The 27,751-nt window shown below is 45.3% G+C and overlaps 1 protein-coding gene across 2 annotated transcripts in view; it reads right to left on the reverse strand.

The window, feature by feature from the left end:
• Positions 1-27,751, reverse strand: part of CRHR2 (corticotropin releasing hormone receptor 2) — a 253,077-nt gene that overhangs the window by 100,453 nt on the left and 124,873 nt on the right. For both annotated transcript variants that reach the window (XM_038390646.2, XM_038390647.2), the window contains one exon: positions 9,551-9,636. In XM_038390646.2, coding sequence (XP_038246574.1) covers positions 9,551-9,636 — 86 coding nt within the window. The remainder of the gene's footprint in view (positions 1-9,550; positions 9,637-27,751) is intronic.

Genomic DNA, 27,751 nt, shown 5'->3' on the forward strand with positions numbered 1-27,751 from the left:
GATGCATTGCTTTAGAACCATGTTGTGTAGTTGAAGTAATAGTTTAGCATGGGGAATGTACCTAGCAGGGATAGGTGGTAGATAAGGGAAAGATTTGTCTATTGGCTAAGGTTTCCGATGCACGAGGGCAACATGCTTTGCTAAAAGGTATATAATCTTTGTAAAACCTGCATTCGGGGTCCCCTTCTGACTAACAGGGGGCACCACGCTTGAGCATAATAATCTTAATATCTTTGGGAACTCTGCAGTTGTGGACTTTGTTTGTGTGCCTCAGCCTAGACTCGAACTGCGCGTGACCTATCAGGTATAATTCGCAACAGTTCTTGGCGACCACGAAGGGACTCTAGGCTTGCCCCAATGAGCGAGACTGCTCTGCTCCTCTCGGACAACTCCAGCTGGCACAGGGTGAGTTCACCTTTGAGAACTCCGAGGAGCATGAGCGTGAGCTGTCGCTTAGGCGATAAGGTGGCACATTTGATTTCCTTTTTGGTAGCCCATTTGGGGCTCTGGGCAGAGTGTAAGTAAGGGGACCCCTTTGGCTGAAATTCTTGAGAATTGGGGGAATATTTCTGGTACCCATGGGTAAAAAGAAAGCTGTAATCTTGTGCAAGGTTGAGTGGCCAGCACTAACAACTCAAACTCCTCTCGAATGGCCACCGGATGGGTCCTTTGCTGGGGAAAAATTAACAGCGCTTAGGAAAAGGCTGGAGGACAAAGCTGCAGCCCAGATGGATTATTGGTATGTATGGGACAACTGGGCTTATGTGCGTGCGAAAGGACGTCCTCTTTCCTCCTCCTTTTCTTATTTATCTCAGGGGTCTCCAGCCCCGCTTTGTGCTATGCCTGCTTCTGCCCCTCCTCTGGCTTACCCTCGGCTTTCCGACTTATGCCCGTCACCTCCTTTGACTTATGCCCGTCACTTATGCCCGTCACCACCCTCCAACCCATACAGGCCCACTATTGACCCCGCCAGTTGCTCTGCAAGCTCCCCTCGTTCAACAACCCCTTGTTAGCCATGGTATGGACGGCAGTGAACAGATAGTCTTCCCCCATGTTCACCACCCCTTCGGCCCAGGCGATTTAGAAATATGGCAACAGCAGATACCCCGCCTCCGTGAGAATCCAGAGAAGGTTCTGCAAACCATTCGGTCTGTATTTACTGCGTTCAGTCCTACATGGGGAGATGTTCAGGTAATCCTGGACACACTTTTCACCCCTGACGAGAAAATATTCCATTCTGGATGCCAATTGGCGCTGGGCAGGAGAAGATAATACCCGGACTTCTTGGCTCCTGACTGATCCTAATTGGGACCCCAACAGGACCGACCAAATGGGCCTTTTAAAGCCTGGTAGAAATGGCCTTTTGGAGGCTGTACACAAAGCTGGTAGTAAAACGGCTAATTGGTCTAAAATTCGCGAATGCCAGCAGGAGCTTAATGAGCACCCCTCCGCCTTTTTGACTCCGTTGTTCAAACAGGTTCGTGTGTATAGGGGTGGTATAAACCCTGAAGCAGAGGAAAACTGTCCTATGATTGTCTCTTTCTATGTTGATCAGGCAACGTCAGATATAAAAAAATATTTTTCAAAGCATGTTCCCGATTGGCCAGGAAAGCCCTTACACGAAGTAGTGCGCCTGGCCACTTTTGTGTTTAGTGGAAGGGATGAGGAGAAAGCTAAAGAGAAACATAAACAAAAGAAAGAGGAGGTAAGTATGTTGGCGGCTGCATTGCAGGTCCCTCTGGGAAACCAGCATTGGCAGGGACGTGGTAATATGAGAGGCAGAGGGCGAGGACAGGGGATGGGACAGGGCGGAGGCTGGGGTGGACCACAAAATGGGAAATGTAATTATTGTAAGCAACCAGGGCACTGGAAAAGGAAATGCCCCCTACTTCCCAGAGGGCCCCCTGGGCAAAGTCAGCTTGAGGCTGGCTCTTCCCTTTCCCCTGCTGCTCCTCAGTGGTTTCCCCCTAATGCTTCCCGGGACCTTGTTGACCCCCAGTGACTAGAGGCGGAGATTTTGGGAACCTTGGGAGAGTTGGAATGGGATTTGGGGTTATAGTCACAAATTTATTTAAAAGTTGGGGAACAGCTTGTGCCTTTTTTAGTAGATACCGGTGCCACCCTCTCCACTTTAACTTTTGTTCCGGGCTCTCTTTCCGATACCAGAGTTTGGGTGCAGGGTATAAAGGGCAATCTGTGCCCGGCTCCCCTATCCTACCCTGTCCCTGTTGAGCTTGGTTCTTTAAAGTTGTCACATAGATTTGTTGTAATGCCAGAGGGCCCCACGATCCTTCTCGGGCGGGATGTGCTGAGCAAACTGGGGGCACACATATCTTGTGCCCCCGAGGGGCTCCGCATATCTGTCCCAGACTCGGCTGTTGCTTCTCTTATGGCACTGGTTGCCCCCTGTTCCTGATGTCCCCTCTGAATTGTCCAGTGTTCCACACAGTTTGTGGAGCACGACTTCTACCGATGTAGGCCTTCTTAAATCAGCCGTTCCAGTTAGTCTGGAAACAAGGGACGGACCGCCTCCCTCCGTAAAACAATATCCCTTACCGAGGGAGGAGGAAGAGGGCATTTCACTTCTTATTGACAGCTATTTGACTCAGGGGGTTCTAATCCCCTGCTGTTCGCCCTGTAATACTCCCATTCTTCCTGTAAGGAAGCCTAAACCAGGACCGGACAGGCGTCCAGTCTATCGGTTTGTTCAGGATCTATGGGCTATAAATGGTTATGTTATAGCACCCCATCCGGTTGTCCCTGATCCGAGCACCATTCTAACACTGATTCCTCAGTCATCCCCTTTTTTACTGTCGTAGATTTGTGTGCGGCATTTTTCAGTATCCCTTTGCACCCCGATTCTCAATATTTGTTCACGTTCACCTGGAAGGGCCAGCAGCTAACGTGGACGCGTCTTCCCCAAGGGTTTTCAGGATCCCCCACTATTTTTTCCCGGATTCTCACTGAAGATTTAAAAGATATTGTCTTGCCTAGTTCATCTGTCCTAGTTCAATATGTGGATGATTTGTTAATTGCTGCCTCTGATTATAATGCATGTTTAATTGACTCCGTTGTTTTGCTTACTGCCCTAGCCAATAAGGGTCATCGTGCATCCCCATCCAAATTGCAGCTGTGCAAAGATCAGCTAATTTATTTAGGCTTTGTGATTCGGCCCGGCGAGCGTTTGCTCTCTCCTGACAGGGTGCAGGCAATCCGGGATTGCCCACGCCCAATTACAAAAAAGCAGTTACGGGCTTTCCTGGGGATTGCGGGGTTCTGTCGACCCTGGATAGTGGCCTTTGGGGAACTGGTCAAACCTCTAGTCCAGGCCACTACAACATCAACCCCTGATCCTGGCTCCTAGACCCCGGAAATGGAAGCTGCTTTTGAATCCACCAAGAAGGCTCTGATCTCTGCGCCCGCCTTGGGATTCCCGGATTACGGTAAACCATTTTCTCTTTTCACTTACGAACACCAGGGGGTGGCCAGCGGCGTCCTTTTGCAATACCTGGGGGATTGCCCATACCCCATAGCCTATTACTCAGTGCAGCTGGACCCTGTCATTCGGGGCTCTGTCTCCTGTGTGCGATCCATTGCCACTGCCATGGTTGAACAGTCATGACCTATTGTTTTGGGGCACCCTCTGACTGTCTGGGTCCTTCATGAGGTTGAGGTTCTCTTAAAACAACATTCTACACAGGCATTGTCTCTACAGCGGGCTAAGAAATATGAACTAATCCTGTTGGCTGCTGACAACGTTACTTTACGCTGCTGCAATGTCCTCAATCCAGCCACGATGCTACTCCTCCCGGAAGACGGTACCCCTCACCATGTATGGATGGATGTCGTCGCACAGGATGGTAAGCCCCACCCGGATTTAGCTGACTTCCCTTTAACCAAGCCCGATTTACTCCTTTTCACCGATGGGTCCTCGTACTATTTAGATGGCCACTGGGTCTCGGGCTATTCGGTTACCTCTCAGGCAGACGTTATCAAGGCTGCCCCCCTACCACCTTCCTTCATCGCCCAGGGTGCAGAGTTATACGCGCTTACCAGGGCTTGTTTGTTGTCTTCGGGAAGGACTGTTACTATTTACACAGACTCTAAGTATGCTTTTGGTGTTTGTCATGCTACGGGCCAGCTCTGGAAACAAAGAGGATTCTTAACCTCCTCAAGCAAAAAATCGCTAATGGCCCTCTAATTTCTGCCCTTTTGGATGCCATTCAGGCCCCTCGCTAGGTGGTGGTGGTTCACTGTTATGCACATAGGCAGCCCAACACTTTTGTATCCCAGGGCAATGCATTAACTGACTCAGCCGCGAAGGCTGCAGCTCGACAGCCCCTCCTGGTTTCGGCTTCCCTCCCCCGGATATGCCCTTCCCGCCTGCTGACTGGACGCTGTTGTATGCTGACATATCCTCGGAGGAGCTTCGAGACTGGAAACGCTGGGAGGGATCTGAGGGCCCCGATAAGGTTTGGCGAATTGGGAACAAACCTATTCTCCCCCGCCGTTATCTACTCCCAGTTGCTTATTATTTTCATTCCTTGGGTCACGCTGGTATCCAGGGCACGGTGGCTGCTATACTAAAATCTTGGGCGGCGCCCCATGTTTATCCAGCGGTGAAGCGGGCTCTCGGTTCCTGCCCTACTTGCCTGGCCTTCTCTGCTAAGACTTGGCTCGATGCCGACTCAAAGGGGGGGAGACCCTGGGCAAACTTCCCGTTTCAACATTTGCTGATGGACTATGCAGAAATGCCTAAAAGCTCAGGACTTCACCACCTCCTTGTCATAGTGGAACAACTTTCCAGATGGCCTGAAGCAATGCCAACCAGAAAGGCAGACGCAAGAGTTGTGGTAAAGTTTTTAATGAAAGACATTGTACCCAGGTTTGATGTCCCTGAAGTCATTGATTCAGATCAGGGCTCACACTTTACTGCAAAGATTTTGGAGGAATTGTACCAGTGCTTGGGGATTATCCGACAATTACATATTCCGTACCATCCCCAGTCTGCAGGTCAGGTGGAATGCATGAACTAAACAATAAAAACAATGGTAGCGAAGTTCTGTAAAGAGACCGGACTTAAGTGGCCAGATGCCTTGCCTATAGTCTTATGGCACATAAGACGAACCCCACGCATGCCCCTAGGCCTGTCCCCATTTGAGGTGTTGTTTGGGAGACCAGCTTTAGTCCCGGGAACTTATGTTCCTGCACATGATAGCCTCTTGGATGGAGATGAAACTTTGGCCAGATATGTTGCCAGACTGCAAAAGGAGCTGACTGACAACCAGTCTGAAGCTCAATAGTTTCAAACCGCACCTTTAGGGTTACAGGTTCATTCTTTTAAACCAGGGGATTGGGTAATGGTAAAAAAGATCCCCCGCATTGACCCCCTGGAACCCCAATGGGAGGGGCCGTACCAGGTTCTGTTACGTACTTATTCTGCTTTAAAAGTTGCAGGTAAAGGTTCCTGGATTCATCATAGCTACGTTAAGTTGGCAGTGGGACCCCCACCTGACCCTGACAAACCATCGGACAAGCCCCTACCATGAATGAACGCCACTACCAACCCATGGACTGAGCTTTCCAGCTATTGGGACCTTTACAGCCCACCAGGAATTTTTGTGTTCCTGTTTATTTGACTTACATTGGTGGTGTTGTTTTCTGTATGGTATAGAGGAGGATGCTGACATTGGTATGGTTTGCCCGGAGGTTCCTCTCCCTATTCCCAAGTCCCGTACAAAGATGGGAGGGCAATAGCTTTTTGAATTTAGCCCGCGCCATAAAACAGGGTGTAAATCAAACGCAGTGTTGGATTTGTATTCATACCCCCACATATTTGGGTCAGGGGGTCCCGTTGGTAGGGGTACCTATCTCTCTTAATCGAACACTCCAAGCTAAGCTATGGGCAAACACTACATTTAACTGGACTGTTACGATTCAAAGATGGTCTATTGATATGATGGCCCAGGGTAATTATGCTTTATGTGTGTCACGACGTAAGGGCATGGAAAAAAAAGTTTTTGTGGGGAACTTGGTGGGGTGCAAGGACACCACCCAGATCAGCTTTGGTGTGGCAGGCCCCTCTACCTACTCCAGGGCCCCGTGGCCAGTCCCTGAGGGGTCTGGCTGGTATTGGTTATGCAATCACACAGCCTATAAGGTTCTCCCGGCAGGATGGTGTGTACCTTAGAGGCTATAGAACCTGCTGTGACAGTACACCAGACCCTGACCCAGGGAGAGATCCGCAATCTAGTATGGAGAGACCGACAAAGTATTCCTTTAAACCCTCTTTCTCAATGGCCCACAGGCTTTCACTCCTTTGTGCGTTGGTTTCTCCCATGGTTAGGAGTAAGCGAGCTAGAAAAAGCTATAGTTAACATTTCAGCTGCTTTGGAATTAATGGCAAATGCTACTGCAGATGCCTTATCTGCCCTTCAAATTGAAGTAACTCAGCTATCTCAAACTACATTGCAAAACCGCCTAGCACTGGATTATCTTCTTGCAAACCAGGGCGGGGTTTGTGCTCTGGTTAACTCAAGCTGTTGTGTGTTTGTAAATCAGCACCAAAGGGTGGAAACTGACATCCACATCCTCATGCAGCAGGCAGCCTTATTCCACCACGTCAGCCTTGACAATACCAGCACTGGATTCCAGGAGGTCTGGAACTGGCTCACCTCATGGCTACCGGATGTGGGTGTTTGGGGACGGCATATTTTGTATTTAATTCTTTTGGCTGTTATCACTTTTGTGTTATTTTTTGTATGCCTACAATGTTGTAGTATGTGCTGTCGGCAACTGCTCACCCTGCATCGCGGTTACTCAGCCCCGATATAGCTTACTGACGTATAAAAGAAAAGGGGGAACTGTTAAGGAAAAGTTAGTATATGTGACCCCATTTTGGTTTGGGGCCCACCATTGTCTAAAAGTAAGCACATCATGCACCAGGAGGAGTGTTCCTTAGATATTGCATTCCTGTGAAAACCCTCCCCCGTTACCAGCCTGTCTCGACTCCCGGTTTCTGTTCTTTGTCTGTTCCTAACTCCCTGCCTCCTGGCCTTGTGATGTGGGCCTCTCATCCTGATAAGAACGGTTACTGATGCATTGCTTTAGGACCATGTTGTGTAGTTGAAGTAATAGTTTAGCATGGGGAATGTACCAGCAGGGATAGGTGGTAGATAAGGGAAGGGTTTGTCTATTGGCTATGGTTTCCGATGCACAAGGGCAACATGCTTTGCTAAAAGGTATATAATCTTTGTAAAACCTGCATTCGGGGTCCCTTTCTGACTAGCAGGGGGGCACCACGCTCGAGCGTAATAAACTTAATATCTTTGGAAACTCTGCAGTTGTGGACTTTGTTCGTGTGCCTCAGCCTAGACTCGAACTGCGCGTGACCTATCAGGTATAATTCGCAACAATTAGTAGGTCTCACAATATGCAATGCTTTTCTTCAGGTCCCAATTCCTGGAGTCATGGGATGTGAGAGAAGCTCAGGGTTCATTTTTAAAATAAATCTAAGTGTCTAGCCCACATGGTTGCAGGGAAGAGCTTGAAAATGTGACCGGAGGGTACTCTAAAGGCTCGGAAACCAACCAAAAGGGAAATGAAAAGCAGCCCATTATTTAAGTTTTTAAACAAATCATGATTTCTAAGGCACTCTCAGGATTTTGGGGGCTCTGTCTGACTCATGAATGTTGAATACTTGGGGTTGGCAATACAGGGAGTCCTGTGCAGTCTATTCTTGCTTTCACACCTGCTTTTAATCCACCTTAACATACAAGTCACATTAAACAAAAGCAAAAAGTTGGAATGAACAACTGAATTCTGAACATGAGCCAGCTATTTTGGGTGCTTCCTTCCCTGTCCCCTCTCCTTTGCTAGAACGAGGGATAATTTAGATTATAAACTCTTCAGGCAGGTGGGACTTCATCTTGACATATGTTTGTAAAGGGTCTTGCACCTCGCACCAGGAAAGGAAAGAAAAAACAAAGAAGAATCCGTAAATCCCTGTGCTTCTGAAGTGAAATTCACCCCCTGGGCAGAGAGCTAGCACAAAGCCTAGGTAACACTTACAAACTACAAGTTGGAGAAACGAAAAGGATTAAATTAGCACATGGGCACTGAACCTGTGCTCTGTGCAAAGGTGAACTTCCCTTTCATCTACGAGGCGAGCTGCCAATCTGAGAACACAGGATTTCCCACAAAGCTTCCAGCCTTCTTGAAAGAGTCTGTAGAATTCAACAAAGAAGAATAACCTTTCCGTAAGCTCTCGTGTATTACAGGGTGTGCTGGCTCTGCTAAAGGCAGGTGCAGTCCAACCCTTCTGTTACAGGACTACATTATTGTCAGTTCTCCCTGTGTCTGCTGATGATAAAATGAGGTTGAGGATTAGGAATGTTTGGGACCGAAAGATGCCATGTACCTTGCGGGACCAGGTGGTAAAAACCCATCAGGCAGCAGTGAATAGATTAGTACAGTAGTAGTAGTAATAATAGTATTACAGTAGCAGCTATTGGCCCCAAACGACATTCAGTCCCCATTGCGCTAGGGACTGCACAAGCATGCAGTAAGAGGCAATCCCTGTCCCAAAGAGCTTACAGTCTAAGTAGACCAGACAGACTGAGGGTACGTCTATGGCTGCACGTGTAGACCTTCCTGAGCTAGCTTGAGCAACAATGGCAGGGAAGCCGTGGCAGCACGGACTGCACAAACCCACCCAGGGGGTATGCAGAGAAGGGGGCAAGCAAGGGCATGGTCTCCCCCGCCCCCGAAAAAAATCTCCATGTGTCCCTGCAGCCTGGGGAGGGAGAAAGCTGAGCTCCTCACCCCCTGCTGGAGTCCCTCATTGCCTCTGCCTTCACACACCCACCCACTCCCCACCCCACTCACCTCAGCAGGGGTCTGCAAAGCAGCCAGCAGCACTGGGACAGCAGCAGCAGGATAGGTAAAGCAGCAGGCTGTAGATGTAGGAGTGTGGGGAGGAGGAGCTCAGCTGACAGCCAGTTGCTCTGCTGTTTCCTTCCTCCCTGCAGAGACAGGGAGAGTGCTGCTGCCTGGAGGAGCTGCTCCTGGGTGTCCCTGTTAGAGATGTTCTGAGAAATCTGGGGGTGGTGGTGTCACGTGAACCTTTCTTTCGTGTGTGTTTAATGTGCCCCTCCAAAAACTTTCATATTTAAATTCCCATGCACGCCCCTGAACCCACCCTGGACTTAAGGTATGGACTTGAGTGGCTATTTGGTGCTGCTGTGGCTTCAGTGCTGTTATTTGAGCGAGCTGGCTTGATGACGTCTACATGTGCTGAAGTCACACCACTGGTTGCAGTGCAGACATAACCAAAGAATGGGAGAAGTACTATACCCCTCCCCGTTTTTAATTGACACATACAGTAAATGACTTGCCCAAGGTCCCACTGGGACTTGTGGCAGAGCCAGAAATAGAATCCTAATCACCCGAGTTCCAGACTAGCACCTTAACCACAAGACTCTCCTTCTTTTCCAGTATGCTGATAAAAATGACAACACCTAGAAAAATGGAGAGAAAGAGAGATACAGACCTTGTCGTCCAGAATAGGTTCGCACTGAGAGTAGTTGATCTTGGAAGCCCATGTCCCGTTTCCCATGCATTCTCTGTAGGCGTTTCCTAATAGGGACCAAAATAAATAAATAAATGCACACGTTAACCAAAAAAAACCCAACAACAACAAAAAAACCGCCCCCAGTGGTAGCTTTATAGGTACAGATGTTAAATGAGAGCATTTTCTCTGGATAAATAATGAATTCTGTCTCTATGGGCTTTGCAGAATAGGTAACTTGCCACACTCAGTAAGACAGGAAAGGACTGTGAAGAACACAGAAAAAAGAAGCTTAAAAATAAGGTACATTTTTGCATGTGCCTGTATCTAGGCTCCTGGTTCCGTAGCTGTCACCTCTTTTGAGCAGAGACCTTTGTCTCTCTCCTTCCTGACTGGGACTTTTCCAGTCTGCACAGTTCCCTGTCCTCATGGTGATATTCCCAGTAAACCAGACAGCGTAAACAGGCCAGAGTCTGTGCTTTGCTCTCTCTCCAAAGGCTATGAACAGCTGTAATTGCCAGCAGTTACAAGTTACCACACAGCTCTTCCTAAGCAAGCACATTTATACTAAAGGTGAAAGCATTACAGAGAAAACATTAAAAACAATAAAACTTACATGCATGCTAACTAGCTTATCAGAGATCACCCACCAACTCCAACAAGGGCTCTGATAGGAGTCATTCCTTCAAACCCCACCACAGGGTTTATCTGTGATTACAAGTTCTTAACAGCCTGAGCGCCGAACTATCACTCCCATGCATACATTAGTTTTTCTTTTATGCAGTTGGACCTTTGATATTGAGACTCTGGGAACAGATGATCAGCAGACAGTGGTCCCATCCTCAGACCATAGCTTCAAAAGGTTGGTTTTTGCATAGCCAGGAGGTGAGGGATTTGCATTCACCTCTCCCTAGAGACTCCAGAAGCAAACAGCTTGATACTGTTTGTCCCAAGAGTCCAGTCACATCTGGTACATTGTTCTCAGTACAGTCCTTTGAAGTTCAGAACACTTCCCAGGGTTCACAGCACATCTCCCCCCACAGAATTTACATACAATCCCACCCATTAGAATACACAAACTGTTCATTAAATACAACAGACCCAGAACATATTTAAACTCAATTCAGTAAGGTTTCCCAAGGATACTGCAGGAAATTGCCATATCTCTCACACCCTTATGAAAAGGAGGTTAAATAAATTGTGCAAAAATGTTAGTGAAAGTTTGGGTGCCTAATGTCACAACTTGGAGTGTGTCATGTAGTTTACAAAGTTGTTACTATACATACTAGGGCCTTGTTCCCCTCTCCCTTACACTGGTGTAAACTGGAAGTAAGGTCAGGTCTACATTGCGAAGTTTTGATGGCATGGCTGTCAGTCAGGAGTGTGAAAAAACCACACCTCCTAGCTGACATAGCTATGATGACAAAACTCCCAGCATAGACACAACTACTCTGACAGAAGAGTGCTTCCGTCAGCATAACTAATGTCATTCAGGGAGGTAGTGGTCCTACACTGGCAGGAAAGCCTCCTTGTGTTGGCATATGCCCTGTCTACACTATGGAGCTCTGCTGACAGAGCTACACCAGCAAAACATATGTAGTGTAGACAAGGCCTAACTCCTTTGGAGCCACTGACTCTTCAAACATGCTGCCTTCTTATACAGTAGCATATAAAGCAAACGACTCAACGATTCAGGATTTGGATCAAGCTTTGTGGCCTTCCTAACAAATCAGTCACGCAGGCTGAATTCAGGCCAGCTGGCTTTCCCATTGGTTGTTAAAATTCTCATAGTCAGCTGCATGAGATGCCACAAGTGGGGACAAAACAACATTTCAGTGAGGCTGGGAAAGCAACACATGAACTTTGTCTGAATTGATTTCAGTTTTAATTGAGCGTTGTTCGGGCCCAGCCAGCCGTCCTTCAGAAAACAAACCGCCCACAGCAAGAGTCTGAATCTCCACTTGGGAACACGGGTGCAAAGGAGGACTTTCCGTGGAGTTCTGCCGGCACAAAACTGGCCTGAGCGGACTCAGAATGAAGCCCAAGCTGCTTCTGCCTTTTTGCCCAAACATTCTGGATGTCTCAAAGGCCGCCATTTGGTTAATGAGAGTTAACACAATACAGACTCCAGTCACTCTGTTTTTTTCTTCCCCCCTCTGTTATAATTGCTTTCTCCTCACTGACTTCTCTGAAAGCAGATAATAATATCACCTAGCCCCTGTTCGACCTCCACTGAATGACTTGCCAGTTCATCCGGTCTCCTTATTTTAAAAGCATTGTGTCAACTACCGGAACTACAGAGCTCCTGCTCAGCACATCATTGGACCGGAGACCATTCTGTGCTGTGAAAGTAACTCTCTCTCACACACACCTCCTCCCCACTCCCGAAGGGGTACCGGTAAATTAAATGTTTGAAGTCCTTGCCGAGAAATGAGTTCCTAAATTCAATTTCACTTTCATTTGAAATATAGCCTTAAGGGCTGTGCAAAACAGCACATGTCTATTCTAGCTTTGGGGAATACGCCAGATAATCCTGGGGCATCTTGAGAGGAAACTACTGGCTTTGAAGTACAAATTGTTTTATTGTATATAAATTCAACCACCTCCCCACCGCACACAAAAGCGTTGTGTATCAACAACATTTCCCCCCTTTGTCTGTTGCAGGCTATAGCCTATGAGAGAGACACTGACAATTAGATGAGCATAAAATAAAGAATAGACAATTAATTAAAATGCACACAGGACAAAGCTAAGCAACTGCATCATCTTCTCCTCATTTCACCTTTCTCCTCTTTACCCCCATCCTTCCTTTTGTCTTCATCATATGGTGCCAGGTCAGCCCAGCTGCTACACAGCTGTGCAGAATGGATGGTGGGAATAAGGAGCAAACCAAGAGCCCAAATGCTTACATGCTGCTTAAAATGCCTTTAAAAAAATCTCTGAAGCAGTTGCTAGGACAGAGTAAGTTGGGTCTTTTTTAGTATTTTTAAATAATGGAAGTTTATGCCAAGAGTCTCTTTAAACCTACCAGTACCTAAGTTAACAATAGGATAGTTCACAAAGGGCAATACATGTGGCTTAGAATCCACATGTATTTGTTACAAGACATTTATGATCATTTGAGAGGTGATGCAGTGGTGGGGGGAATCTCCCGGATGGCTACTGACATCTTGTGTTGATGCTAATGGCTAGTTAGCATTACTGACAACTTTCATAGGGTTCAACAGAGCTGGAATAAATGATACCTAGACACAAACTTGCCACAAATCTGGGCGTGAAGTGACACACAATGGATCACCTCATTGCTTATGGCATGTGCTACATCTGTAGAAGACCATTCAATTTCACACAGTGTTGTATGCAGCTGAAACTTGGCTACCTACTTGTGCTGATTCACTGCTTCCTCCCATAGCAACAGAGTTGGATACAATGGGTATGAAACATTGCCAGTGCATTAAGCCAATGAGGCGGGATGATTTTATAGCTCTGAACTCAGCTCTCAGCCTAAGCATTCATGTTATTCTCCATTCCAGCACACATATATTGTATGAAGTGGCCTTACTATACAAGTCAATGGAAGTTAATTTTATCCTTCTGTATCTGCCCCTAACACCAGCTGGGATCACCTGAGAGAATGAGCCATCACTATAGCAGGCACTGGTTGAGAAGATACATAACAGTATTCCATTACCCTCTGTTTTCACACCCAAGTACTGAAAACAATCACTTTTGGGGATGAAATTTTCCATGCTTATTTTTGGACCAAAGGAATTTGGGATGTACTGAAAATTGTGTTAAGAATTACAAGCTATCACTTTAAGTGAAGGGGTTTCCAGGTCCTGCTTGCATGCTAGGGAAGCATGTGATCTGGGGCTCCAGTCAGTCAGTCTTCAAAGAGCCAGCCTACAGCAAGGTGGGTCCCTCTGCCTTAGGAAGCAGTCTGTTTTGTTTGTTTTTGGTTTCTTGTGGGTTATTTCTAAGAAATAAAGTAGTGTTACATTCCAATGTCCAGAAAGAGTATTTTATGTTTTTTATTTACATTTGTATGCTGTACTCATAACGGTGATTAGAGTATATTTGTTTTATTTTCTGAAAGTTTGAACAAAAACTTTGGCAATTTTTGAGTTATAGGACAGTAAAAACATGTACATTTTCCTTTGTAAATAATTCTTTAGCTTGGAATCTGAAACCTGACATGACCATATCCTCACTGAGAACTTCTATTTTGTGCAGTGTGGAAAAAAAGCTGTCTTTGGATTTAATAATTACATGATGCTTGGACAACTGTGTCCTGAACATATTGCAATAGACAATATTTTTTAAGTCTTTATGGAAGCACTTAAATGGTTTGAATTTCCATTCCCTGGCTCTGTGTGTGAATACACAACATTGCACACGCACTTTGTAGGTGCAAGCACTGAATGGTTCTCATACCTATGCATATACGACTGAGATTTTTCAGCTGCAAAACCCACTTCACCCAATACACTTGATGAGTGAAAATTCTCGCACTTGCTCGTGTTCAGATGCTGGAATATTTAAAATGCAGATGGCAGGTACCCACATCTGCAGAGATCAGGTGCATGCACATTCTGGGTATGAACAATAAGTCCACGAAAAAGCTCAGTTGAAAGTCTGGCCTCAAGTGCCATGTCCCTCCTGCACTGCTAGGGGGAGACAGTCAGAGAGGAGCATTTGTCCCCAGGCAAGGCAGCTTTAAGTTTTCCCTGAGGTCTGTAAGAATTCTGCCAGCAGAGGCTGCACCAGGGATTTGCTTAGTAATAGCATCTCACAACTGCCATAGTCCTGCCCCGCTCGCAGCCAGCCCCACTCACTTTTTGGTTGCCTATGTTAAAATTGACTCCAAGAGCAACGTTAACTCAGCCGCAGGGCACAGATGTACCATTAAACATACAGCTGAAGATGTTCATTTGTATCTTATAGGATGGACAGTGCAGCAGAGTTTGCTTTCCTTATGGAAGCCGAACTTCCCACCCATCAGCCCATGTTGACGAAGCCTGAAGTCTCCAGCAGGGCTCGCTGCCGCAGCTGCAGTGACCCTATAAAACCCCCTGCTGTACTGTGCTGCTGGGAAACTGTTCAGTATTGCACATGCCTGCCACTGGCTTCAAGGGTTGCCAGGCACGTGCACCCAGGGGGCAAAATGTTAAAGTTCTAGCAGATTATCTCTATGTTCCCTTAAAAAGAGAGAGGCAAAGAGAAAGTCACGCCGGAGACCTCACCCCTTCATCCTTCTATTTATGGCCCCATTACCACAGTATCTCCACAGTAGCCAATATAGCTACTGGGGGAAAAGTAATAAATTGTAGAAACACAGAGACACCAGGGGTGAAATCCCAGCCCCACTGACATCAGTGGGAGTTTTTCCAGTGATTTCAATGGAACTAGGATTTTATCCTAGAACTTTATTAATGGTTGGAAACTAATATCATCACGTAGGATCAACATTAACCCTTAAGAGGATGGATGGCCCGGTGGTTAGGGTGCTAGCCTGGGGTGTGATGACACCCCAGTTCAATTCCCTCATCTACCAGAATGACCTTGGGCAAGTCACTTAAGTTTTTCCATGCCTCGCTTCCCCACTTGTAAATATGGGGATAATAGCATTGCCCTGCCTCACAGGGGTGTATGAGGATGAATGCATTAAAAAGAGCCAGGGGGCCATATAAGTACCCAAAAGAGAAATGCACATGACGGGTGTAGGAGTTACATACTCATTCAAAGGCCTGATTGAAGTATCCCTAACCATGAATCCTCCTCAATCACATACAAACTTCCAGCTAATGAGCACAAAAGTCCTTCAGATATTTGACCCTCGGCTTAAATGCACTTGTCTTGATCAGCCACAAAACTATTTCACAGGGTTTCTTGCCTGCTGGAGGATGGCTCAAGAGGACACTGGCATGGGGGTAAAGTATTTTTCAAAGATTCAAACCTATGCCTAGGAGATGTTGCTTCATTTGTCACATGCGAATCTCAGAGAGAAATTTATTTTATTAATGTCAGTGGGTTAAAGTTCAGCTAACAAAGCTGAAAATCAACCTTGGCCTAGCAAGTAATGACCCTCGTAAACAAGGCCCTTAATGAGGGAAATGATCGTTGAAGAAATGTGATTTTTTTTTCTATTTTCTTCCCCAAGCGGTTCCTGTGACAAGTATAAAGAAAACTCTTCTAGGAACCGGAAGTGATCCCATTTGAAAGCAGGGTATGAAGTAGTAAGGGAAAGCACTCTAAAAGTAATGAAACAGAGGCTTAGCTGTACAGCACCTTCCATTTTGAAGGACCTCAAAACTACAGCTGGTCAGAACTTTGTTACTGAACTGTTTCAGGGAGATATATTGGTTCCCAGATCTGGGGTGACAGTTTGTGGCAGGCTAAGGCACCGAGAGGGTCCCCTGTAAGCCAGATCCAGTCCACGAAGACCTTCCATTTTGCCTGCCAGGCATTAGCTGCTCCATCCAGGTCCCCACTGAGGGCTCTGCAGCAGGGATGGGCCCTGGTACCTGGCTCCAGCAACTATGTTCCCCTGCCCAGCCTGCAGCATTTCCATGCTGACCTGCCTGATTGCCCCCCAGTACTGCCAGTTCCAATGACACTCTGCAGCCAGGAGGGAAAGGGCCAGAACTACTAGGAGCCCAGGGCCAGCCGGAGCTAGGTACGGGGGCTGCCTTTACAGCAGAGCCCCTAGTGGGGACCAGGAAGGAACAGTGGACACCCATCAGGCCAAATGGAAGGCCCTCGCCTGTGGCTCCAGCTCCTGTATTCCCATGCCAGGCGCCCCCTTTCTCTCCTCTGCGGATATTGGGCCAGGAGTGGTGGTGCTCAGACGCGGGTCAGGACAGGGACACTGCAACCAGGAGAAGGCTAGAGAATGGAAGGACAGAGCAGCTGAAAGCCCAGGGTAGATCCAGAGCTGAGTAGTGGGGCCACCCAAACATCAGAGCCCCAGCTGGGAGCAGGAGCTAGGCAGTGGGCAACAACAGTTTGGGCTCCAAAACTGAGCTCTTCAGGGGGCAACACTGCCACTGGTGACAGTGATTCTATAAGCTAGTGATTAGGGCACTGGGCTGGAATATGGGTGTTTCAAGTTCAACTCTCTTGATTTAGAGCAGAGAGTTTTATCCCAGATCACTCCAAATTAGGCAGACCAGGGACTTGAACCTGCAGCTCCCACAGCCCAGGCCAGTGCTCAAGCCACTAGGCTACAGGTGCCTAGGCGCGCGCGCACGCGCACACACACACACACACACAGAGTTAATCTGCCTTAGGGAATAAAACACCGTAAACCAGGCGTTCAGTAACAAGAATACAAAGTTTAAACTAACTGCCATATGCCTCTATTCCATGTGGAACATAAGGCCTTCACCACGACACTCCATCTTTGATGGTTTCTTGCTGCAGTCTTTGCTTCTTCCCAGGTAATGTTGATAGCTTTCAATTCTCCTTCTTGTTTGCATGTAAAAAAAAACAGCCACTGGGGGGAGCGGGCAGATAGTTAAATCAGGAGATGTTTGGCTATCTAGTTTTAGGTGTATTTGTGGGTGGCAACGGCAGGAAGTGGGGTGCCTACAGAGCTACTGCAGACCTGTGTGTATATCTGGCCTGAATGAAGACTCTTAATACCTAACAAGGCTGACGTATGTATGGTTTTACACTACAACACATGGCAATGGTACAGAGCTGAACTTACAAAAATGAAAAAAAAAAAGGAAAGATTTGTGAAGTCATCTGTAAGTCAGGCCTACAAACCTTTACAAACATATGGGAAATGACTACAACCCTTGGGACTATTTCACCATGATTTAATCCACCACACCAAACTTGGGAAGAATACCACGAAAGAGCTTATTTTTTCCACTGCTAATGGTATTTCAGATGATTCTAAGAGGAAAGCTATCACAGTCAACAGCGTAGGGATCAAGACTTACAGTTTAATGAGAAACCTGTTAATCCCTGAAGAGCCTGTAGACAAAAGCTTGATGAGCTAGGAAATCTGTTAAAAAATGTTTCAACCCAACACCTAGTGAAACAGTAGAATGATTGAAGTTTAACTCTCAGTCAAGGGCAGTAGGAAGACAGTAACGGAATTTGTGGCAGAACCGAGGAAGCTCTCTCAAGATTGTAGTTATGGTGTGTCCCTGACACATGTGCTAAGAGACAGATTAGTTTGTTTCAGAGTAGCAGCCGTGTTAGTCTGTATTCACAAAAAGAAAAGGAGTACTTGTGGCACCTTAGAGACTAACAAATTTATTAGAGCATAAGCTTTCGTAAGCTACAGCTCACTTCATCGGATGCATTTGGTGGAAAAAACAGAGGAGAGATTTATATACACACACACAGAGAACATGAAACAATGGGTTTATCATACACACTGTAAGGAGAGTGATCACTTAAGATAAGCCATCACCAACAGCAGGGGGGGGAAGGAGGAAAACCTTTCATGGTGACAAGCAGGTAGGCTAATTCCAGCAGTTAACAAGAATATCAGAGGAACAGTGGGGGGTGGGGTGGGAGGGAGAAATACCATGGGGAAATAGTTTTACTTCACAGTATACCAACATTTTTATGGCTGACTTAGAACAACGCTTCCTCAGCTCTCGTCCCCTAATGCCCCTACTCTACTTGCGCTACATTGATGACATCTTCATCATCTGGACCCATGGAAAAGAAGCTCTTGAGGAATTCCACCATGATTTCAACAATTTCCATCCCACCATCAACCTCAGCCTGGACCAGTCCACACAAGAGATCCATTTCCTGGACACTACGGTGCTAATAAGCGATGGTCACATAAACACCACCCTATATCGGAAACCTACTGACCGCTATTCCTACCTACATGCCTCTAGCTTTCATCCAGATCATACCACTCGATCCATTGTCTACAGCCAAGCGCTACGATATAACCGCATTTGCTCCAACCCCTCAGACAGAGACAAACACCTACAAGATCTCTATCATGCATTCCTACAACTACAGTACCCACCTGCTGAAGTGAAGAAACAGATTGACAGAGCCAGAAGAGTACCCAGAAGTCACCTACTACAGGACAGGCCCAACAAAGAAAACAACAGAACGCCACTAGCCATCACCTTCAGCCCCCAACTAAAACCCCTCCAACGCATCATCAAGGATCTACAACCTATCCTGAAGGACGAGCCATCGCTCTCTCAGATCTTGGGAGATAGACCAGTCCTTGCTTACAGACAGCCCCCCAATCTGAAGCAAATACTCACCAGCAACCACACACCACACAACAGAACCACTAACCCAGGAACCTATCCTTGCAACAAAGCCCGTTGCCAACTCTGTCCACATATCTATTCAGGGGATACCATCATAGGGCCTAATCACATCAGCCACACTATCAGAGGCTCGTTCACCTGCGCATCTACCAATGTGATATATGCCATCATGTGCCAGCAATGCCCCTCTGCCATGTACATTGGCCAAACTGGACAGTCTCTACGTAAAAGAATGAATGGACACAAATCAGACGTCAAGAATTATAACATTCAAAAACCAGTTGGAGAACACTTCAATCTCTCTGGTCACTCGATCACAGACCTAAGAGTGGCTATACTTCAACAAAAAAGCTTCAAAAACAGACTCCAACGAGAGACTGCTGAATTGGAATTAATTTGCAAACTGGATACAATTAACTTAGGCTTGAATAGAGACTGGGAATTGATGAGTCATTACACAAAGTAAAACTGTTTCCCCATGGTATTTCTCCCTCCCACCCCACCCCCCACTGTTCCTCTGATATTCTTGTTAACTGCTGGAATTAGCCTACCTGCTTGTCACCATGAAAGGTTTTCCTCCTTCCCCCCCCTGCTGTTGGTGATGGCTTATCTTAAGTGATCACTCTCCTTACAGTGTGTATGATAAACCCATTGTTTCATGTTCTCTGTGTGTGTGTATATAAATCTCTCCTCTGTTTTTTCCACCAAATGCATCCGATGAAGTGAGCTGTAGCTCACGAAAGCTTATGCTCTAATAAATTTGTTAGATTAGTTTGTGGCATTAATGATGACAAAAAGGCAAAGGAGATTACAGTCTGGACAACAGTTAACATTTGAGACAGCTCTGAAATAGGCGCAGGCTATGGAATCAGCAAATAACATTTTACAGGATTTACAAACACAAACCACAGGGCAGATGGAAACAGCACACAAGAAATAGAAGGTAGGTGGAAAAAAATATGCAAGGCGACCTGGGAAACAGATCCAGTCAGTTAGCAGAAAGTGTTATAGTCATGGAGGCAAACGCAACCCAATGGATTGCGGATTGAAATAACGAGAAACGTCACATCTGTAGGTGGACAGGAGACATCTGAAGTATGTCAAAACAATACCAGGAAAGCAGAGACACAAAACCATGATAAAAGCAGCCTCATAGCCTTGGTACTTTTCATGTACTTTAGGTGAAAAGTAGTGAAAAAGAAGATGAAGTAGCAGCTTATACTATCTATAGGTATAACAAACCAATATTCCTGAAATAGGTCCCATTCATATTGGGCTGTCTGTAAAGGGAAACAAAACATATGATTTGCACTGTACATGGGAGATAATGTAACTATTCGCAAAAAGAAAAGGAGTACTTGTGGCACCTTAGAGACTAACAAATTTATTAGAGCATAAGCTTTCGTGAGCTACAGCTCACTTCATCGGATGAAGTGAGCTGTAGCTCACGAAAGCTTATGCTCTAATAAATTTGTTAGTCTCTAAGGTGCCACAAGTACTCCTTTTCTTTTTGCGAATACAGACTAACACGGCTGCTACTCTGAAACCAATGTAACTATTATAAGTCAAGAAGCATTTGGGCCTTTGTGGAAAGATAGTGAGCCATCTTCACTGCAGAAATGTAGGACAAAATTATCACCACACTGGAGAAGCCATAAAGACACTGCAAGCCACCAATGTGAATGTTTGGAACCAGAGACAAATAAGGCATCTACCATTTCTAGGAGTCTCAGGCACTGGCCCTGACTGGCTCAGAAGAGGGTGACTGGCTGACCTTTCACTGGATTCATTGATTTCACTTGAAATCAGAACATGATCTAGTTCTGGAAACTTTTAAATACACATACAGAAGTATTTAAAGATGAACTGGATACTTTAAAAGGCAGTACTGCTAAAGTCTACATAAACCCAAATGTCATGCCTTGTTATTTCAAACCCAGATCTGTACCCCGTGTCATGAAACAAAATGTCGAAATGGAGTTAAAAAGACTATAGGCAACTGGCATTATTGAACCTGTAAAGTTTTCTAGATAGGCTGCCCCAAGAGTCCCAGTGAAGAAGCCGATTGGCTCCATATGCCTATATGGTGACTATAAGTTGGCTGTAAATAGGATCTCAATTAAAACAGCACCCAATTCCAAAAACTGAACTGCTCTTTGCAGCAGGAGGGCAATTGTTCACAAAGTTACATCTGAGCCAGGCCTGCCAACAGATCATCCTGGAAGAAGACTGCAAGCAGTATGTCATTGTAAATTCTCCAAGACTGTTCAAATATAATCAGTTACTTTTTGGTATGTCCTCAGCCCCTGCTATTTTCCAAAGAACCGTGGGGGGATTGATTCAGGGAATTCCACTTGTGGCAGTATATCTGGATGATATATTAATCACAGGTCTCACAGAAACAGAACATTTACAAAATTTAGCAGAAGAGCAAAACAGGTCTGCATCGAAAATGGAGTTAGTGTTCCTTCCTGGCATACAAAGTGATATCCTTGGGCTGTAAAGTGGATGCCCAGGGACACCACCAAGTGAGAGATAAAGTCAAAGCAATTAGGGATGCTCTGGCACCTAGGAATATTTCAGAGCTGAAGGCTTACTGAGGCTTGCTGAATTTCCTGAGTAAGTTTTTGCCAAACTTAACACTTCTAATGCCTCTGTATATGTTACTTAAAAAGGTATTGGAAATCAGCTCACGAACAAGTGTTTCAGGATTCTAAACTATTGCTGCAGTCCTCATAAGTCCTGGACCATTATGAGGCTGACAAACAACTGATATTGATTTGTGATGCATCTTCGAAATTGGAGCCGTTTTAGCTCACCGGATGAAGGATGGATAAGAAAAGCTAACTGAATTTGCATCTCAGACTGTCTTCTGCTGGTCATAATTATTAATAGCTAGATTGAGAGGGATTAGCTGTTCTTGGGGTGCAGAAGATATTTCTGTTATATATAGGCACTGATTTATAATTTGCACCGATGAAACCCCTACTCACATTGTTTAATGAGATGAAAATTATGCCACAGATGGCATCACTCAGGATCCAGAGATGGCCAGTGACACTAAGAGTCTATGAATATACCATTATATACAAAACTGGCCAGAAGTTGGGAAATACAGATGCTTTAAGCCAGTTGCTTTTACTAAAGACAAATGAACAAGATAAAAAAAAGTGAAGAGAGTGTTACTAATGGACTGTCTTCATACACCTCCAATGACACCATTACAGGTAAAAGTACTGGATCTGTACCAGTCCATGATTCACAAAAGTTTGAGAATTTGTGCTAAGGTGATGGCCCCAGACCAAAGCTGATCAGAAGCTCACACCTTATTATAAGTGACACAGTGAACTCAGTGTGCAAGATGGGTATGTATTATGGCCAGCATGGTCCTCATTCCAAAGCAAGGATGTGAAGTAATAATGGATGAACTCCATCAAAACACCCCATGTGTGCCCCCATGACCCCAAGAATTATACTGGCAGAAGCATAATTCCTGGTTGGTCACCCATGACAGACAGACCAAATGCAGTCCACTAGCTCTCCTAGTAAGGGGTTGGGATTGAGCTAAAAAAAGTAATTACAGAAACCTACACTTCTGTTCAGCTCACCAAACCAAGTCATTATTAGACATATAATACAAATACAAGTAGATCTCATTTAGATGAAAACTTTGGGAAGTACCTGAAAAAAATCTCTCATTATGGTGTGAAGAAGAAAGCCCCGAAAAAAAACACATTTTTTGAACATTACATAGAACTCAAAAATTGCTAAAACTAAACCCCGAAAAACAAAAGCCCCATCTCCAATTCCTCAATCCTGGTGCAACATACAACAGCCTCAGGGGTGCCCTAAGTTTCACACAGCAGCCTATGGCCAAAATGCCCTGCTTTAGCATCTGGACATTGCTGCTCAAGAAATGAGAGTAGTTAGTGATAACAGGCAAGGGATGTGAGAAAAAGCAAGGGAGAGCAGGAGGTGGGAAGAGAGGCACAGGGATTCAGGAGGAAGGAATTTAAGCAGGACTGAGAATCAGGGAAGGCCAAAAGTAGGGAGAAGAAGGAGAGAAAAGTAATTGGTCACCAAAGCTCCCTTAAAAAAATATTTGATTTGGACTAGAATATATGGATTGTCAGAGGTCAACCCAGTTAACTGGCTAATCCATGTGCAATGTCATCTCTTCCTTCACTGCTTTCACACTCAACATCCCTTTGGGGCTGCTTCTCTTTATAGCAGCAAATGCCCTTTCCTTTCAAAATACTACAGCACCATAAGTGTGGCTTGAAAATCCGACTAGCCTTCAAATGGACTCAGCTTGCACAAGAGTGGCCTACTTTTAATTAGTATCAAAATTAGCAAAACACTGTGTATGTGCAGAATTTGCAGTAAGTCATTAGGTTTCTAAAAGCTTCCCTTCCAGTCATCTTACTGTCCTCTTATCTCTTGTCTTACACTTACATTGAAAGTTCTTTTGGGCATTTGTTATGTTTTTACAGTCCCACCCAGCACAACAAAACCTTGGCTGCTAGGTACTACAAATACATTGTATAAACAACAAAGTCCCATTAAAGGTCATGTAATTTTACATCCATCTTACTATCATGATTATTTGCCAACTTGTAGGGCCAATTTGTGATCTCTTGATGAGTAGTTCCAGGGAAAATGGAGGAACTGCTCACCAATGGGAGTCAGGGATTCACAGTATGTATCACTGAGCGCTTTGATTCCCATGTATGTTATCATGCTGTCTCAACAGGCAGAATAAGAGAAAAAGATAAAGATCAATATAAAAGAGAAAAGGCAATTAAACCTAACATTCAAATACATGAATCTTCCACTTAAGGTTAGAAAGAATAAAACAGGCCTTTTGCTATATATTCAGAGAAAGAAAATGAATGAGCTGGAGCACCTAAATCCGTGCAGTTCTTCTTTGAGTACTGAGGGCTGCCTGTGAGATGCCCAGTGCTCTTGATCTCTTCAATGACGAATAAACAAAAGAATTAGAACATTTGCTTTGCCAGACTAGATCAGACCTGTGGTCCATTGGGTTCAATATCCAGTGTCCGACAGTGCAAGAAAACATGCAACAGGCAGATGTGGGATAATCTGCCCTCCCCGACGGTCTCATTCCAATCCCTAATAGGTAAAGGTTAGTTCATATCCATTTTACACCATCCACAATGCCTTTTGTTACCACCTTCATCACCGTCTATTGCTAATGCAAAGAGTTTTGGTGACACCACACATCCCTATCCAACTCCAGTCACAACATCAAATCCCTCACCCAGGTTTGTTTCCAATCTTACTATGCATCTAACTTCCATCATATGAACTCTGTATTATATTGATCAGTTTGCCTTGCATCTCTTAGCTGCTAGCAATATCCACAGGGTCTCTCTGGGGACACCATTGAATATCTTCTTTAAGTCAATAAAGTTGATTGAGATGGATTTTTTCAGGCAGTGGCTTTTTTGAGGATCTACCTGGACAGAACCCAGTCTGTTCTTCTAGTAATTTTTCATCCACCATCTTGTCCATTCTGTTCAGCATAACAGTAGTCAATATTTTACCTGAGATTGATAGCAGTACAGTATCTTTCCAGTTCATTCACTGAATAAAGTCACCCTTTTCTGGCAATTCCACAACACCACCATCTTTCCAGTCTTGGGGCACTTGTTCTTCCTCCCATATTTCATTAGAGTTTTGTTAGCTGCTCCATCAGAATTTCACCTCCTGCCCTTGGTACCTCTATTTAAATTCTGGTAGTTCACTGGGTCCCAGCTCTCCCCTGTCTCCAGCATCCCTCACCAGCTATCACTTCAATGTGGTGGCAGTCCACCATTCGGTAGGTAGTGATCGGGTCACCAATTAAGTTTGCTTCCTTCCAGGGTAACAGAGTCCAACAAAATACACATTCCCCCCCCCCCCAACAAAGGGGTTGCAGCCCATCTCCAGATCCCTATGGATGGCACGCCTTTCAATTCAGACTTACAATGTTTTTATCCTCTCTTCCTGTCCAATGGGGAGTGGGAAGAGGTTTACACCCCTTCCACAAAAAGGGCGATTGGTAGGGGAGCTCAGGCCCTCCCCATCTACCAGGCTCAGACCCAGGGCCCTATGAGAGGCAGTGATATCCAACACCCTGGAGTGCTTTGAGACTGCTTTCCTTGGCCACTTCCTACCATTTGCTTCTTCACAAGGCTCAAAGTTCTTCACTTAAAGTCCAACAGAAAAATAGCAAAAAACCAACTGAATCTTCAGCCCAGATGATAGTCCTCTTTCCAGGCTATTCCTAGCTTCCAACTGGCCCAAGTTCCCGAGTTTCACTCCCGACACCAAGGTGGTCACAGTCCCCCTCTACCAGAGTTTCAGGCAGGCTGTGGTCCCTGTTTGGGTCCCATCTCCAATCAGGATTCCAGCTCAGCCTCCCAGGCATATCCCAGCCCTCAACCTAAGGGAGAAAGCTCCCTTTACCTCTCACTTGGTTCTCTTCCCTTGACCCTACCTTTAGGGTCTGGGGTAGCTGCCACTTGCAGGCCCTTCCTTGCAGTAAGGACTGCTGCTGTCCCCTTATTCAGGATCTCCCAAGATAAGCCTCTCCTTCAGACAGTTTAATACGGAATGAAAAATGTTCTGTCCATTGTCTGGCTTGTTTCTCATTAGTGTTCAACATCTGTTCCTGAAACCCCCCTGACAGGCTTCACCTATGATAGTCTGGTTCTTCCTGAGATGTCTTCCACTATTCTATAGAGCTGCTTCAAAAGTTTCCCCTCTGTGCTGCTGCTTCTGCCTCTGCAGCTTTCATGTGGCCCCAGGTGTTTCTATTTTGCTTGCATCTCTCCTTTATTTCTCTGTCCCTCTGCAGCTTCCTTTCAGAGCTCTGCTGGTGTCTTGCACAGTTCTTTTTTTCCCCTTCAGAACTTTCCACTTAATCACTGCCCGGATTCCAACTGTATTTTATGCCTCTTTTTTCCACCCTGTTTGATGGCCCATTATTTCCTCTGCTATCTCAACTACTGTCTTCTTCCAGTTTGACCATTTGTCTTCCAGACTATCATCAGCTTGGTTCGGTAAAACACTGGAACAATTGCTAAGTGCAATCTTGAATCTGATCTCCGTTTCTTGGCCCTTGAGCTTCTCTACTGCTGCAACAGTCTTTTTGTCAGTCTTTGTGAGCTTTCTGAGTTTAAGCAGTAATGCGGCCACTAAAAGATAATGATCTGAGACAACACCTGGTCCTCTGCTGACTGACATCTCATGATCTCCATGTCAGCTTGTGAATCCTGAAGAAACTGTCTCCTTTGAACTGGACTAGGAATGCACAGACTTTCTGTGAGGAACTGCAAAGAAATGCCCATATGGAAATTACCCCTGCAGTTGGGTGGGAAGTTATGAAAAGGAAATTATCTTGGAAGGGCTGGAATGTTAAGACAGTGGAACTGAGCACCCTTAATGAGCCAAAGGAGAGTGGCCTAGCACAGGGCAGGAGTCAGGATATCTGAGTTCTATTCCCAGCTCTGCAATCATGGGTAAGTCACACTGCCTTGAATGCTGAGTTTGAATCTTCCTCAGATAGTCTAGGTGGTGGAAAAGACTTCCTAAATTCACATCCCACTTCAGAGTAACTTTGCAGCACAGGGAAGGCAGAATCTGACGCTTTGATCTGAAGCATCAGGTGCCATAAGAGACTGAATTAAATTTGCATATTCCTGAAGGATACTCATAAAAATAGCCACGAAAAAAAGAGGTGCAAGGGAGAACTCCAGTATGAAAAAGACAGTGTTTGGAAAGTTCAGAGTAGGTGAATGTGTCCTCTAGGGTGAAGATAGTTACAAGTAGCTATTCATGTGGTTTCATTCCAGTAAAACAGACTATTAGTCATTTTCATGTACTTACAGTGCTGAACTACAAGACATATTCAAGCTGGGAGGGTTGCAAGTGCTTTGGAGGAAAGGATTATAATTCAGAATGATCTGGACAAACTGGAGAAATGGTCTGAAGTAAATAGGATGATTTTCAATAAGGACAAATGCAAAGTACTCCACTTAGGAAGGAACAATCCGTTGCAAACATACAAAACGGGAAATGACTGCCTAGGAAGCAGTACTGCGGAAAGGGATCTGGGGGTCATAGTGGACAACAAGCTAAATATGAATCAACAATGTAACATTGTTGCAAAATAAAAAAGCAAACATCAGTCCGGGATGTATTAGCAGGAGCATTGTAAGCAAGACACGAGAGGTAATTCTTCCTCTCTACTCCGTGCTGATTCGGCCCCAACTGGAGTATTGTGTCCAGTTCTGGGCGCCACATTTCAGGAGAGATGTGGACAAATTGGAGAAAGTCCAGAGGAAAAACAACAAAAATGATTAAAGGTCTAGAAAACACGACCTATAAGGGAAGATTGAAAAAATTGGGTTTAGTCTGGAAAAGAGAAGACTGCGAGGGGACATGATAACAGTTTCCAAGTACATAAAAGGTTGTTACAAGGAGGAGGGAGAAAAATTGTTCTTCTTAACTGCTGAGGATAGAACAAGAAGCAATGGGCTTAGCAGTACCTTATTCCATTAGTAGTCTCACTATATAGAAGTAGCAAGAAGTGTTGAGCATTTCAAGCCCCCACTGACCACAATGGGATCTGTGGGTATTCAGCAGTTTTGAAAAAAAAGATTAGACCACCTATACTTAGGTACCCAGACTTGAACATGTTTGTGATGAATCTTTATCAGGGACAGAACCCACAACCTCATGCTCCTTACCCCAGGCCACCTATATGTGAATTAAAGGAGAATCTCCATTCTGTAAAGCAGTATTAGGAACGATCCTTGCTGGACCAGCCTTTAGAGGGTGATATGTACATACCAGATCTGTACATTATCCTGTCACTCTTAGGCATGCACTCAAGTAGCTCCTACCTTAA

Source organism: Dermochelys coriacea, chromosome 2 (assembly GCF_009764565.3).
Source record: "Dermochelys coriacea isolate rDerCor1 chromosome 2, rDerCor1.pri.v4, whole genome shotgun sequence".
NCBI lineage: Eukaryota > Metazoa > Chordata > Testudines > Dermochelyidae > Dermochelys > Dermochelys coriacea.